General features: G+C 45.5%; 5 protein-coding genes across 6 annotated transcripts; 3 read left to right on the forward strand and 2 right to left on the reverse strand.

Annotated features, from left to right (window-relative positions):
• On the reverse strand, positions 1-2,017 carry LOC6534052 (zinc finger protein 660; the record flags this gene model as incomplete). The annotated part of the gene is made up of 2 exons (XM_002094702.3): positions 1-1,379; positions 1,486-2,017. Coding segments are annotated over 2 exons (1,767 nt in total), but the record flags the coding sequence as incomplete, so codon positions are not given.
• A 588-nt stretch (positions 2,018-2,605) lies between these two features.
• LOC6534053 lies at positions 2,606-10,090 on the forward strand. The gene is made up of 6 exons (XM_002094703.4): positions 2,606-2,777; positions 2,901-3,007; positions 6,095-6,150; positions 6,211-8,547; positions 8,609-8,764; positions 8,833-10,090. The coding sequence occupies exons 1-6, from the start codon at positions 2,731-2,733 to the stop codon at positions 9,073-9,075; spliced, it is 2,946 nt and encodes a 981-aa protein (XP_002094739.2). The 5' UTR covers positions 2,606-2,730; the 3' UTR covers positions 9,076-10,090.
• LOC26535797 (nuclear RNA export factor 1) lies at positions 3,922-6,098 on the forward strand. Its single transcript, XM_015194913.3, has one exon. It carries the CDS (start codon positions 4,085-4,087, stop codon positions 5,951-5,953), a length of 1,869 nt encoding a protein of 622 aa, XP_015050399.1. The 5' UTR covers positions 3,922-4,084; the 3' UTR covers positions 5,954-6,098.
• A 432-nt stretch (positions 10,091-10,522) lies between the features above and the next one.
• On the reverse strand, positions 10,523-11,466 carry LOC6534054. The gene has a single exon (XM_002094704.4). It carries the CDS (start codon positions 10,852-10,854, stop codon positions 10,561-10,563), a length of 294 nt encoding a protein of 97 aa, XP_002094740.1. The 5' UTR covers positions 10,855-11,466; the 3' UTR covers positions 10,523-10,560.
• Positions 11,467-11,582: 116 nt separating this feature from the next.
• On the forward strand, positions 11,583-15,126 carry LOC6534055 (heat shock 70 kDa protein cognate 1). 2 transcript variants are annotated; one of them, XM_039374570.2, is made up of 3 exons: positions 11,583-11,887; positions 12,051-12,260; positions 13,279-15,126. In XM_039374570.2, exons 2-3 carry the CDS (start codon positions 12,056-12,058, stop codon positions 14,997-14,999), a joined length of 1,926 nt encoding a protein of 641 aa, XP_039230504.1. In that variant the 5' UTR covers positions 11,583-11,887; positions 12,051-12,055; the 3' UTR covers positions 15,000-15,126. The 2 variants fall into 2 exon arrangements, with proteins under 2 accessions (XP_039230504.1, XP_002094741.1); XM_002094705.4 differs by having other exon boundaries at positions 11,584-11,887; positions 12,045-12,260.
• Positions 15,127-15,152: the final 26 nt, after the last annotated feature.

The raw sequence follows: 15,152 nt of genomic DNA on the forward strand, positions 1-15,152 counted from the left end.
TTTTTGGTAACATCAGATGGTTCAAATTTAATGATTTCCTTACACAAATTCAATAGTTATTTCTACTTTACACTTATTAAAACTAAATCTAATGTTCTTATAGTACTTTACTATAGTACATACTACAAGTATGATATTGTATTATTACGTCAGGTTGTGAAATCGCAGGTGCTTTTTTAAGCTCTTCTGGGAGAAAAACCCTTCTGGACATTGCGGGCATGGGTGGGGTCGAATCTTGTGGCTTGTGATATGCTTGTCGAGGGTCTTTTTTAAAGCAAACCTTACGTCACAGTGCGGGCATTGGTGCAGAGTTTTTGGCTCATCCGGATTTTTATGCGTCTTCTCGTGACCCCGTAAGCTTTGCTGAGTATCATAGGCTTTGGGGCACTGAGAACATTTGAATGGCCGATCATTATTATCCACGTGCCAAAGGGTATGCTTCATCAGAGACTGGTTCGCACTGAACCCCTTGCCGCACTGGTCACATTTGTAGGGCTTTTCCCCAGTATGGATGCGTAGATGACTCTTCAGGTGATGGTTGTGCGAGAAGGCTTGGCCGCACTCCTCACATTTAAATGGCTTTATACCCGAATGGGTGCGCTGATGTTTCATCATGTTTGATTTCTCGAAGAATGACTTATCGCAGTCGGGACACTTGAACTGGCGATCCCCGTTGTGGACCCGCAAATGGGTGATCAAATGCTGGTTCTGCACAAATCCCTTGCCGCACAACTCACATTTATAGGGTCGGTCTTCCTTGTGCAGCCGACTGTGCAACTTAAGGCCAGAGTTTTTGGCAAAGGTCTGTGGGCAGTCGGGACACTTGTAGGGTCGTTCGCCAGTGTGCCTCTGTATATGGCCCCGCAGATTGCCTCTCGTGTAAAAGGTCTTTTCGCACTGCGGACATCTGTGAGCCTTTTCCTCGTCGTGGGTGTGCATATGCGACTTGAGAGTCGGACCGTGGGTATAGGCTTTCGGGCAGAGTGGGCATTTAAAAGGACGCTCTCCGGTATGACGGCGCCTATGGGTCGTTAGCTGGGCGTTGGTACGGAATCCCCGACCGCAGAAGTCGCATAGGTGCGGCTTTTGTGTATCACCTTGCTCCTTATGCTTAGCAACGTGCCTTGCCAACGCCTTTTGCGTCGAGTAACTCTCTCCACACTCGGTGCACAGCAGTGATTGATTATTGCCACCAACCGTTTTGCGATCACCATTGCCGGGAATCCAGAGTTCATCATGGTCTTCCGTTGAACCAGCTGTCCATTGATCTGAATCCTCCTCTTCGCTGTCATTATTATTTTCACTATCATCTTCGAAGGCATCTTCAAATGTCTCCTGAATGGATATTCCATCTTCCGTTTTAATATCGCTCATCGTGACTAAAAAATAAATTCAAAATAAAGCTTAGAACGAGCCAGTTCTAGAATAGATGGTAGCAATACAATGGGAGTTCTTGTGAAAGTGGATGACATCGATTGGACCTACTTTCAAAAACTTCTTGCAACGGTTCACTCTCCTGACCATTCGTTGCTACAGTATCGGTTGGCTCATCAACATCAGTCTTTACATCAAGGCGATTAGTATCCATTCCAGATGCATTTGTGGCCAGAGGATCCTCGCAACCGACCACCTCGAAGGCTATTAATGGATTCCTATCCCCTCTTTTGCAACGGGATCTACTCGGATTTGAGTTAGATTTGTCGAGCTGGAGGAGCTGGGAAAAGAACTGGAAACTCTGCTCACACTTGTGCCTGAAGTGGAAGGCATTTTGAGCAGCCACCAGGCAGGTAGGACAGATCTTCTGCGGCATTTCATCCCGTTTCACGCGACAGATTTCCGGCAGAATTGAGTTCAACATTTCCCAAATGGGGGGATCAGAGATCTCCGTGGAGAAGAGATCCACCAGTATGGATGAGTGTTCGGCACAGGCTCGGCAGTTCTTTCCCAGGCTGGCAACTGCTGATCTATCCATCTTTCTCGTTGATCTCCCAACCCAAGGGCCGGATTTTGAAAAGAATCAACAAATGTTGGGCACTTGCCTTCCTGCCAAGTAGTCAATGTGAACGTATTCGAACAGAGTTGTCAGCTGATTTTGATGATTACCCGATAGTTGATAAGGTTTCATATCGCAAATCATATAACGTCGTGTGAGTAACTGTGACTGGGAACAGTTCTGTGGTCTTTAAATCAGTGATGTCGATAGGAAAGATACTATCATGCTAAAAAAAATCTAAATTGTATGTTAAACTATAGTTAATGAATATATGTTATTTGGAGAAAAAATTAAAATCAACATATAAATAATTGAAAAATCATGTATAAGCTGATGATTATATTCAGTCTGTATTATAAGAACTTGTGTTTAACATATAATTTTTAACGAAAGATAATAAAATAGGTTTATTAAAGTATAACAATAGTATTTAATATTATTATTTTAATATATATATTTGTCCAAGTTCAAATTTTTTAACATTTCCATCAGCTGCAATTGCTCACTTTCACTTTCGCTTTCACAGTCACTACAGTGACTCATCGGCTTAAAAATAACAGTGACTCGTCACGGACTCGCAGATATCGCTCATCTCTAACAGCTTTGAGCAAAATTAGTATCTTGTATTGGTCAAACAGGCAAGCGAGCGAAGGCCTTTTTGTTGTCTTCTCTGGCAATGATTTAGGTCTTCATCAAGTGTTTTTAAGCTAAGCATAAAGATTCAGTCATCGTTGGACATGGATATCCTGGACATCGATGAGGCACTGAAGGATGATTCATATATGTGAGTGATGCATTCCTGTTGTTTCTGTTTCTGTTCCTGTGTTGTTGCTGCTGCTGCTGCTGGCACTTCACAGGCAGAGGCATCGATGCTATAAATACTCATATGCCTGGTACTCCTTGGCAGATTTCTGGCGGATAAGACCCACGATGATGTCTCCAACATATTGCAGCAGTGGAAGACGAACAATCAGCCGCCGTTGCAACAATTGCACTTGCAGTACAACAACGAGGGTAAGCCTTTTCCACGCATACCGATGCACCCACTCGCACACAAACATACACACATGTGCAGCACTTCATGCAGTTGCGCTTTCTAAATCAAATTTGGGTTAAACTGGCGGCTACGTTGACAAAGTTCAAGTCGCATGTGGGCAGCATTACTTGGCCAGTAGGTACCGCTGTCTTTTAAAGTGGCCGATTGCCATAATTGGCAGCAGCGCCAATGTTATTGTTACGGTAATTAATCAAGTCTCAAAGGCACACTTACACACACACACACGCGCTCCCATTGCAAACAGCTGTGCGTGGTACGACAAAAATAATGAAGGAAAAAAACTGGCTATGCTAATACGGCAAGAATCTCGCATTATATGCAAACATTATTATATAAATCCAATTTACTTCCTGCCCAGCCAGCGAAAGTCAATCGAGCGAAAACGCAAATCACTTTAAATAAATAATTACCACCAAACTGAAGACGAGGATCAAAAATCGATTGCGTGATTTAATGCGAGCGAAATGCTGTCATGCTGAGCTCTTTCTAATGATTTTCCAATGCCAGAATTTCGGTCATTGCTAAAAATTCGGTTCACATTGCTGGTATAAAATTTAAAAAAATTATTTTTTAACAGATTTCTGCTCAAAATATTAGTAATATTTTAGTACAGATATATATTTAAAAACTTTTGGAATAATATACAGAAGAGATTTAATGAGCAATAGTAATAGTAGAAGCAGAAGTAAGAAAACTAAAACATATTGTAGTTGATAAACATATTTGAATTTTGTTATCTGAATATAAAAGCGCTGTGCATTTTCAGCAACATTAGTATTAGCATTAGTAATATTTTCATTGAAACTTCACCGATTGTAACTGTAAAATAACAAATGGTGTGCTGAAAGCACCCAGTGCTTTTGCATTACAAGCCTTGCAAGTGTTGCAAAACATCAGGTCTTTTGACTCTTTAACAACACCGAAAGAACGGTAAATCTGCGGAGAGTAGTAGTAGTGTGCACTGCATTTAACTACGGCGGAGTTTATTTTTTCCACCAAATTTGTCATTCTAGTAGTTTCGTAAAAACTTCACGATGCGCATCTTAGTCAGTATCAAATCGAACGAGCCGGCCAGCCGCCTGGGCGTAAACCTTAAGGCGCACGTGAATTCACAGTCGCAGCTTGCCGATCTGCGAAAAAATCTGAATGAAAAAAGGCAAATTCGAGCGTATGTGCAGAAGCTGATTGGAAATGAAGAGCAGATGGGGTCTGTGCTGGACACGATCTCTTCCAGCGGAGAGGAGCACCGCCTGGCCACCGTAACCGGCTGGTTCACTGTGGACATCGCCAACTGCGCCGGCGTCTCCAATTATTCCATTATCACGGCGCTTAAGTGGGTCCTGATGACCATTAAGGTGGAGATATTCAACTTTAAGCGCAGCGGACCGGAAGACAAGATGGCACGTGGACAATTTCTGGTGGACAACCTGCTAATCGCCAATCGCCTGAAACGCTTGCAAACGGAAGTAGCCGTTCTTTACACGTGCCAGAAAATCGAGGTGTGTGTCACACCCGGTCTGCCTAACTCAGTAATGAATGCCCAGATAACCGAAGGGTTTACAACTGCCGTTGAGGCGGCCATAAGATCACGCTATGAAGTCGCTTCACGCACCTTAGATCTCTCCAGGTTTCACGCTAGTCCGGAGTTGGCTCTGCACTTTTGTCCGCTGCATGTGGTCAAGACGCTAGAAAGCGTGCTTGTTCTCGCAAGCCATATATTTCCCCAGGTGACCTGCATTGTATTGAGCAACAATTATTTGTGCACTCTGAAAGCCTTTGCTGGGATTTGCCAAAGTTTTGCCAGCCTAGAGCGCTTGGACATAAGCGCAAACAGGATTCAAGATTTGGGAGAACTCAATTACCTCAACAAGCTGAGTTGCAAGACCATCTTCTTGGCAGGCAATGGTTTGGCCAAGCTAAGCGTGGATGCCATTCGAAATATGTTGCCCCAGTTGAAAAATGTTCATGGCTGCGTACATTCAGAGGAAAATACAATAGTGGTTGATGAGCTTCCGAAGTTTCAACGACTGCAAAGCGGTGGGACTAATGGTTTAATGTTTTGCCAACGCTTCATAAGTTCGTACTACAAAATCTTTGACGAAACCGAACAGCGTTTCAAACTTAAGGATTACTACGACGAACAGGCCATGTTCTCGCTTAGCGTGCCGCTGAAACTGGACTATGTCTACGCCTACAACATGTACAACAGAAACCAGAAGCGCCAGCAATCCTCATTTGCGCAAACCGCCAAGCTACAAGTCGGCAGTGCTGGACTGATTCTTGCTTTATTTCGCTTGCCTTTGATGATCACAGACGTTCAGAATGTCGGGCTGGACATTCAGGTGTTTACGTCTAGTCTACGCATCTTTACGTTGACAGGTTACTTTAAGGAAATATCCTCTGATAATTGGGAACCGCGACGCTTTCAGCGCACATTTGTGTTGCGGACTCTCAATAGCCCAGGCTGGCTGATAACCAACGATATGCTGTGCATAACTTCGATTTATCCGGAGCGGAGAGAAACCATCAAATTTAAACCAGAAATTAAGAAGTTAAATACCGAGGCGTCGGTAGAAAAAATAAATAAACCTGCAGTCCCAGTCATAAAGAACTTGCCTACCAAAACAACGGCTGAAGAGAAAATAAAAGTTTCTAGCCCCCTTTTAGCCAACGATCTGGATCCTCTTAATCAGGCAGTGCAAGAAATGAGCCTTTCGGTTTCCGAGATGGACCATCTTCCCAGTGAGAGCTTCAAGGATATGCCACCACTAGTAGCCATTGGTTCATTGAGTAACACGACAAATTGTTTAGAAGAGGAGATCGAGGACACCTTATTATCCGATGAGGATAATTTTGAACTGGTGATTAATGAGGATGTCCTGATTGGAGGCGATGATTTTTAATTATAACCAAGAAATACAAACAAATAGCTTTTAGGAACCTAGCACAAATAGGTTAAGACACCATACATTATTTTTCATTACATTAACGAGTGCGAAACTCAAGGATCTAATTTATTTTAAAACTTTTATATTTTACGAAAGCCTTCAAGAACAATTCGAAAACCTTTACCCGCCCAAAGCGTCGGAATCTGGATTTCGTAAGTAGAAATGAGCAATAGAGAATCCTTTTTTATAATTACCGTACCTTATTTTCTCAGAGCCAAAATGGAGCGGGAAATGACAGCGGTGTTGGAACCGGAGCGGTCTCGGGTACCCCAGCAATGCTCCAGTTGGAAATTGGCGGTCTTGTCACGACAAATATGCACAAATCCTTCCTGCAAGACACCTCACCGCCGTCTTCCATATGCTCCTCCATGAACACTGAACGGATGAACAACTCGCTAATCACCTCGGCAGACTTTACAAACTTAAACTTCCTTCAATCCACAATTGGTCTTGAGCAGGATCCAAACCTTACCACAACGCTAACAAACCAGACAAATGATAACATGGGAATGGGCGGCATAGGCGGATATACGCTCAGTGACATGATTCGGGATCGCAAGGCGCTGGAGTCGCTGACCATGTGTGAGGACGATGGAACCCTTATCAAAGACTCGCACATCGGGCAAATCGACGAAATATCGTTGACATTGAGCAAAACCGCTTCCGGCTGCAGCACTATGGACAACAGCACAGACAGTATGTCTATACCCCTGGCCGCAGATCGAACGATCCCCGCTGTGATGCCGCCAATTTGTCCCGCCTTACAGCGCACCATGATTTTGGGGGAGGAGATGATCGGCGACACCACTTTTAACCTCGTGGATAGCCTTACAACTTCTGCCCTGCAGTCAGAATCGGAGTCTCTGCCAGTCGATGGAAATGCGACGTTTAAGAGACCCACCGCCTGTGCTGCTGCAGCGGACGAAACCCAGGTGCTAACAGGTCGGCAAATGAACACTACCTTTACCGACGCTTGCAATACTCCTGAAGGTCGATGTGAAACGCCCGAAAATATAGACAGGAAACTGGCCCTGCTTACCATGGAATCCTCCACGCCTCTTACAACAAACATACGCTCCCACTACTACCACAATAACAACAATAATAACAAGGCAGGTTATACACCTACCCTAAAGGGACGGGGAGATATGAACCTGTCCCCAATTGTTGGCGCCACACCGCAAAAACCTACTGCCACAGCACCAGGGCGATTAAATAACACCTTCGAACCCGTGGCAAAGACAGCTCCGTTCAACGGCGAGAAGTTCGTGCTGGACACCATGGAGCTCTTGGAGCAGATCGAACAGCCGCTGGATGGCACTTACAACCTTCAAATGTCTGAACAGCACAGACAAATGCAATGCGTCATGGACTTGGCCGAGGCGGAAGTGGAGATGCTGGCTCAGCAGGGCGACGAAGAGCAATTCGAGAACATGCTTGCCGAGCTAGGCAAGGTGAATACGCTAAACAAGGAGCAACTCAAGATGCAAAAGTCCCTAGACACCATCAAACGGCGCTTCCACAGAGATGAGCCGGAGGCGGAGGAGCGTGAAGAAGAATTGCTGCAGTCGGCAGCCGAGAAGGTCGACACCCCAGTTCTAAACCAGAGCCACTCCAGCAGCAACAGCAGCGGCGGTGGTGGCGAACGCCTGCTTAGTCGTCGAAGTCGTCTCTACGATGATGTGAACCTTAGTGCAATGCACGGCAGCAATGGAAGTTCAACCAGCACCAACTCTGCCTCATTCATCGTCCAGCGTAGAGATTTGCCACAAGTGGAGCAGCCTGTACCAGATCCTGATCCCGAGCCAGCGGAAGAGCCTCCCAAGTCCCAGGTGGCAGCAGAGACTGATCCGTCAAGCTATAAGCTGCCGGAGCGAAGAGAGCGGGATCGCGATCGCTTCAAGACCATTAAGATTTCGAAGGACATGCGACTGCAGCAGGAGATTATTGTGCCTTGTATAGACGATGAACCACAGCAACTCGAGGACGAGCAAAAGCAATTAGTAGAAGATGTACGGTACGAGGAGGAACAGCGACAGGGTTCGCCACCGGGTCGCCTTTCTCGTCGAGATCAGAGCACAGCATTTAGCAACAACGCAGAGGCTAGTGCGAGTAACTATCTGACCTACAAAAAACCCAAGGAGAAGACCCTTATCCAACGACGTCCGCTACAGCAGGAAGCGCCTTTACCAGCCGAGCCAGCGCCTGCGTCGACCCTTCCACAACCGCGTTCCTTGTCCAGGCCTCGTTACATCAGTGGTCTGCAAAAATTTACTACAGTGAGCAAAGCAACTTCCGCCGGAGCGGGATTGAACGCCACTCCAGCTGCTGCTTTGCCGACTACTGTTACAGTGCCGGCCACCGGTAACGGGGAGCTGAAAAGTCCTATGGGTATTAAATCCAAATCGTTCCACAACTTGTCCTCCACGATGAGTGGCGCTGGCGCTGGAGCCCTGCCAAGACCCAGTTTGGGCGGTGGACTGCGGCGTCCGAGTGCGCAGCCCAGCAAACTAATGAGCGGATTGCGTGGACCAGCTCAAGCCCAAGAGGTAAGTTACAGAAATTTTTCTATTATCGCCCTGTTTCACTCATATATTTTTGCTTTTCCAGGACGACTCCGCTGTATTTAAGGTGCCCAAATTGGTTAGCGGGCTGCGTGCTCCTGGCCTTGCTGGGAAACGAGCAGGAGCAAATGGTCTAGCGCGTCCTTCGTCTGGATATTACAGTCTGAGTGTCAAGACGGCTCCAGAGGCAGATACTCCTGAGGTTAGTCAATACAAGATTTGTTTGGTGAACGATCAAGTACAAGCTTGGCTTGACGCTATTTATTTCAGAGCCTCTCCTCAGCCTCTTCGCGCGGCAGTCTCTATGGCCACAAGGACTCCGGTATACCCGTTAATGGCGGCAATGTTCCTCAACAGAATCCACAGCACACCTTCGACATGCAGGCGCTCACCTCTAAGCTGACCCAGGTGACCACAGGAGCGACCGGCCTACCGAAGCCCTCGGGATTACGACCACCCTCGCAAATAAAGCGGAGCGGTCTGCCGCGACCTTCCAGCATTGTTAGGCGCTGAGAGCTGATCACTTTCTCCACCGCCGATTGTATGCCCCCGCCTGTACCGAATTTCCATGTTATCCGTAAAATAGTCTACTCTTTTTGTACTTTGTGTTTAGCTCTATTTTTGTGTTTGTCATCCCAGCATAGAAGCTCATCATGCCTAGTGAGTTCAAGGCACTAGCAACTATGATTATGAATTAATATTACGACAAATTATGCATTTAGTTGAACGATACAGAAATAGAGAACTTGGCGACTTGTAAAACAATAACGCACTCCCAAAACAGCATACATCTATATATAGAACAAATACATCAACACGAACTTTGCCTTACGAACCATAATAAAACAAACGATTTAGGGGAAGAGAAAGAAAAGATTTAAGCGAGAAATAACGATAATGAATTGATAATAACTGTATATTTTTGTAAAGCGAAGCAAAAATTCTACGAACGTTATTTTTTGTTGACGCACGGAGTGAAGCGGCAAAGCAAGCAAGCAAATCGAATAAATATTATTAAATAAAGAATATACAATAAGATCTGCTCAGTGGCCACTAAACCACAAAAAAAGAACGAATGAAACCAAACTAAAATTGATAGTAACTGATAACGAGTATTGAGAAACGTGTTATAAATCGAACTTACAATATTATCTATTATTATCGCATATATATACAAATACAAAAAAATAAACGATAGCAATATACATTGACTCATCAGATACTTAGACCAGAAGGTTAATGACCTGTTTATATTTTGCTATTACTAGACCCGAAACAAAAAATTATCATTCTTGTAATTTCATGAGGTGCACAGTATATAACTATACCTTTTGTATCCTAAAGAAAATTATAAACTTCAGCTCTGCTGATGTGCTATATACATAAAATATACATTTTTGTAAACGATCTGAACACATTCTGTTTTCAGTTATTTTCGGTTGCCAAATTAAAAATTAAACTAAACTTTTGTTAGTTACCATCGAAAAATGTCTTAATAAATCTATGCCGCATTGTGCAAAAATGAAAATCCTAAAAATCTTCAATCTAATGAAGCTTTTGTCCATCACACATGCATATCCTAAGTTAAGTTTAGTACGCATTGTTTAACCCTAGTATAGAATTAGTTTAATCAGTAAGCACCCTTCTATAGGGACAAGTATTGTTTCACCCACATCAACTTACCCATAACCATCTAACTAATCCAAACCAAGCCTCTACTTTGTATCCTAGCGCTAACCCATTAAGCTTTAATCCTATTCGGTGATGATTTGCATGGATCGAATTTAGTTAGCCACTAAGACTAGTATGGATTATTATTTTTGCTAACGCTTTCATATGAGCCTTATATTGCATCGGGTCAGATCCGTGTGGTTTTCCCAGTATCAAGTTAAGAATGAAACCGTTCCAGCAAGTCTCTTTTTTGACCAAGCCAGACTTTCAAATAAAAAAACCCAAGAGATTTGTGCTAAGCAAGCGCTAAACGTTTTTTATTGAATTTTATCCATTGAACTTGCAAATGCCCCACTTGCAATTCCTGACGGTGTTCGAGGCAGGACGACACCAGTTGTTCTTCCAGGAACAGTAGACCACCTGGTAAACCACGGTAGGAGCTACAGTTGTGGTGGTCGTGCTGGACGTGGAGGATGACGATTCCGTTGTGGACGAGGAGGACGTGGCTTCCGTTGTGGATGTTGTGGGGGGTGGTACCACAAAGATCACTCGCCGCTTGAATGCCGATGCGGACTGAAAGAGAAGGATGGCAGCCAGAGCATAGATCACAAAGTACTTCATAGTTGATATTGTCTAAATGGTCCAACACTTAATAACTCTAAGCCTCTCTGGTGGCGCATTTATATGCCACACCATTGGATGCAAGTAGCTGGTGGCGTGTCAAAAAACACAAGAGCAGAACATCTGTTTGGAAGGCCAAAAGTGTGGAGGTTTGATAGTAGTAATAGATGGGATTCCGAACAGTTTCTATATCAATGTATAACCTTGACTTTGATAGGCATACTTGCTTTTATTGTTTGTATTATAACAGATATTGGGAAGTAGTATATTTACTTATTTACATTCATTTATTGATTTGATTTTGGTATCTAACATATTCTAAAGCGATTAATTTTACATTTAGTAGAGAATTGAAAAGATTTTGGAGAATGGTAAACTTGTATATCAATGGTGAAACGTACCCATGCAGACAAAGGTAAGGCATTAGTTCTTAATGAAAAATAAAACAAAAAATTACCTTGTGGTTTGATTTAGAATATATTGCTTTTTCGTATTCAGCTATCAGACTTATGAGCTATACATCTTTGTTTTCGGTGACGTAGTTCTTCAATGCAAACATCACACTCGGTAGCTGTTACTAGATGAAGCACAAAACACGGCCAGGTGAGAAATTTTAATCAATCTCGGAACCGAATAATTCCGATGCTATGTTGCAGAGCATCGTCGATGATCGAACTATTTTGGCAAGGGATCGCTTGTCGCAACACTCGGGCTGCCAGTTCGCTGGTGGCATTCGTGGCGCGTGCATCTTGCAAACTTTTGAACGATCGATATATATAAACATAAATATATATAGCTGGTTTGAGAATACCCAAGAAAATCAACCAGAAAGCGAAGTCGGGAGCAGGCAGGACCAAATTGGATTTCATTGTGGCAACCTGAGGACAAACGGAAGACGCTGTGGAGCTGCAAAGAGAAAAGGCGCTCGAATTCTTCCGAGTCTTGACCTTTGTGCTCCTGTTCCTGATCATCTCCCTGTATCTATATCGCTTCGCATTCTAAAGGACCAGCGCCGACTGCCTGGGGTATTTGGGTGAGGATACGAGTCCGTTGTGTAATCGGACCAAATGGGGAGACAGTGATTCTAATTTCATTTTCGATTTCTATTCCGATTCGGCTCGCCTGATTCTCGTTCTCGATCTCGATCTCTCGGTCTCGGACCTTGACGTGGTGGTGGGGTCTAATTAAAGCCACAGCCAAGATGCCCAAATTACCAGCGGTTGGCATTGATCTTGGTACCACGTACTCGTGTGTCGGCGTCTTTCAGCATGGCAAGGTGGAGATCATCGCCAACGACCAGGGCAATCGCACCACGCCCAGCTATGTGGCATTCACGGAGTCGGAGCGTCTGATCGGCGACGCGGCCAAGAACCAGGTGGCCATGAATCCCAACAACACAATCTTCGGTGAGTCTCATCCACACTGTCCCTGCCACAGATCTTTGTGATCGCTGGGATCTCTGCCTGGGTCTCGCCATGATCACTTTTAATTACTGCGAACATTTTCATGAATGAACTGTGCGCATATTTTCTTTATTATCTCGCTTTCTAGTTTATTTTAAGAAATTCTCACTCACTGGCGCCAAAATGCATTTCACTCGCATTGCGAGAGAATCTCGCCTCCCACTAAAGTCCGTATCCATGGACCCCTTGGCTGTTTTCCCCATTCATTTGGTCTAGTGACACCTCCACTTGTTGTGTCACTTCTTACAGTCTGTTTTCCCGCCTCCCGGGGCGCGTTCCATGATGCGGACTCTCACCCTCCCAATGGCATTTAAAGTTCGGACCGTGCCAACAAAAACTGTTGCCATGTTTATTGGCATCATTTGTGTCGGCCAAATGAACATGAAAATGAAAATAGGTCTCAGTGCAAGTTGTTATGGATTGTCAGAAATGTTTGCTTTCGCATAAATATTTTTAATGCTTGCTGTGGAATATCGCATATTTTTCTCAACAATGTTTTCTGAAAATCGAAGCTACTAAAAATATTGAAATAATATAAATAGATTGTTTACTGAATACTAGCAATTTAATACCAAACTAAATGTTCACTGTAGAGACTGAAATATATATCCCAAACATTCTAACCAAACCAAAACTTGTCAACTATTATTTCTTTTCATTTATGTTAATAGTAACATATTTCAGCATTAGTTTAGTCGCACCCATCCCAAAGATTTGCTGAGCAGATCTAATGCAAGCGTTCTTTCTATATTTTGTACTTTCATTTCAGTCTCAGGGTCCGTATAGAGATCCTCGTAGAATGCCTAGACCTGCCCAGAAACACAATACACGCCCAAAATTCCAGACACAATGCCACATATTATCCCACCAACCCGTAAATGTTAGCTAATAAAGTAAATATGTTGTCCAAGTGCGCTGATGTTGTTTCATTGGATTCTGATCGAGTGATTCTGACTTGCAGATGCCAAGCGGCTGATTGGTCGCCGTTTCGACGACGCCACCGTCCAGTCGGACATGAAGCATTGGCCCTTCGAGGTGGTCGCCGAGAACGGCAAGCCCCGCATCCGGGTGGAGTACAAGGGCGAGCGGAAGAGCTTCTATCCGGAGGAGGTGTCCTCCATGGTGCTGACGAAAATGCGAGAGACCGCCGAGGCTTACCTAGGCGGCTCCGTGACAGATGCGGTGGTCACTGTTCCGGCGTACTTCAACGACTCCCAGCGCCAGGCGACCAAGGATGCGGGCGCCATTGCGGGATTGAATGTGCTTCGCATTATCAACGAGCCAACGGCGGCGGCCATAGCCTACGGCTTGGATAAGCAGGGCACCAGCGAACGAAATGTCCTGATCTTTGACCTTGGCGGCGGTACCTTCGACGTTTCGGTGCTGACCATCGAAGATGGCATCTTCGAGGTGAAGGCCACCGCTGGCGACACCCATCTCGGCGGCGAGGACTTCGATAACCGGCTGGTGAACCACTTCGTGCAGGAGTTTCAGCGCAAGCATAAGAAGGATCTGGGCCAGAACAAGCGGGCATTGAGGCGCCTGCGCACCGCCTGCGAAAGGGCCAAGCGCACCCTCTCCTCGTCCACGCAGGCCAGCATCGAGATCGATTCCCTCTTTGAGGGCGTCGATTTCTACACGTCGGTGACACGGGCCCGTTTCGAGGAGTTGAACGGCGATCTGTTCCGTGGTACCATGGAACCAGTGGCCAAGGCGCTGCGTGATGCCAAGATGGACAAGGGCCAAATACACGACATCGTGCTTGTGGGTGGCTCCACCAGGATTCCCAAAGTGCAACGCCTGCTGCAGGACTTTTTCAACGGCAAGGATCTAAACAAGTCCATCAATCCCGATGAGGCGGTGGCCTATGGAGCGGCAGTGCAGGCGGCCATCCTCCATGGCGACAAATCGGAGGCAATGCAAGATCTGCTCCTGCTGGATGTCACTCCTCTATCACTGGGCATTGAGACCGCTGGTGGGGTGATGACCACGCTGATTAAGAGGAACACCACCATACCCACCAAGCAAACGCAAATCTTTACCACCTATGCGGACAACCAGCCAGGTGTGCTCATCCAGGTGTTCGAGGGTGAGCGGGCGATGACGCGGGATAACAACAGCCTGGGTAAGTTTGAGCTCTCGGCCATTCCACCGGCGCCACGCGGAGTGCCCCAGGTGGAGGTGACCTTTGACATCGACGCCAATGGCATCCTCAATGTGACGGCACTGGAGAAGTCGACGGGAAAGGAAAACCGGATCACCATCACCAATGACAAGGGCCGTCTCTCCAAGGAGGACATCGAGCGGATGGTCAATGATGCGGAGGCCTATCGCCAGGCGGATGAGCAGCAACGCGAGCGCATCAATGCCAAGAACCAGCTGGAGTCGTACTGCTTTCAGTTGCGCTCCACTCTGGACGACGAGAATCTGAGCAGCCGGTTTACTCCTGCGGATCGGGAGACCATCCAGCAGCGCTCCAGTGAAACAATTGCCTGGCTGGATGCCAATCAACTGGCCGAACGGCAGGAGTTTGAGCACAAGCAGCAGGAACTGGAGAGGATCTGCAGTCCGATCATCACGAGGCTGTACCAGGGCGCTGGAATGGCACCACCTCCACCCACCGGAAGCTCCAATCCAGGAGCAACTGCCGGCTCGGGTCCGACCATTGAGGAGGTTGATTAGTGAAGTGCAACACAAGTTTGGGTTTTCCACTTGACTTTAAAATTGTTTGTTATTCCTAAAATCTCAACAAATCTTATTCACCCTTAAAATCTTTCGTATCTCAAATAAATTCAAAGTGTTTGAGAGATCTGATTACTTTTTTTATACGAAAAC

The sequence above is a fragment of the Drosophila yakuba genome, chromosome 3L (assembly GCF_016746365.2).
Source record: "Drosophila yakuba strain Tai18E2 chromosome 3L, Prin_Dyak_Tai18E2_2.1, whole genome shotgun sequence".
Lineage (NCBI taxonomy): Eukaryota > Metazoa > Arthropoda > Insecta > Diptera > Drosophilidae > Drosophila > Drosophila yakuba.

What these genes read in the sequence shown, in the direction of transcription:
- LOC26535797 (XM_015194913.3), top strand. Translation starts at nt 4,085, where the DNA reads ATGCGCATCTTAGTCAGTATCAAATCGAACGAGCCGGCCAGCCGCCTG.
- LOC6534055 (XM_039374570.2), top strand. Translation starts at nt 12,056, where the DNA reads ATGCCCAAATTACCAGCGGTTGGCATTGATCTTGGTACCACGTACTCG. An exon ending in TCCCAACAACACAATCTTCG is followed by an intron (nt 12,261 to 13,278) that starts GTGAGTCTCATC and finishes TCTGACTTGCAG; the next exon opens with ATGCCAAGCGGCTGATTGGT.
- LOC6534053 (XM_002094703.4), top strand. Translation starts at nt 2,731, where the DNA reads ATGGATATCCTGGACATCGATGAGGCACTGAAGGATGATTCATATAT. An exon ending in CTTGCAGTACAACAACGAGG is followed by an intron (nt 3,008 to 6,094) that starts GTAAGCCTTTTC and finishes ATTTTACGAAAG; the next exon opens with CCTTCAAGAACAATTCGAAA. An exon ending in AGCGTCGGAATCTGGATTTC is followed by an intron (nt 6,151 to 6,210) that starts GTAAGTAGAAAT and finishes TTATTTTCTCAG; the next exon opens with AGCCAAAATGGAGCGGGAAA.
- LOC6534054 (XM_002094704.4), bottom strand. Translation starts at nt 10,854, where the DNA reads ATGAAGTACTTTGTGATCTATGCTCTGGCTGCCATCCTTCTCTTTCAG.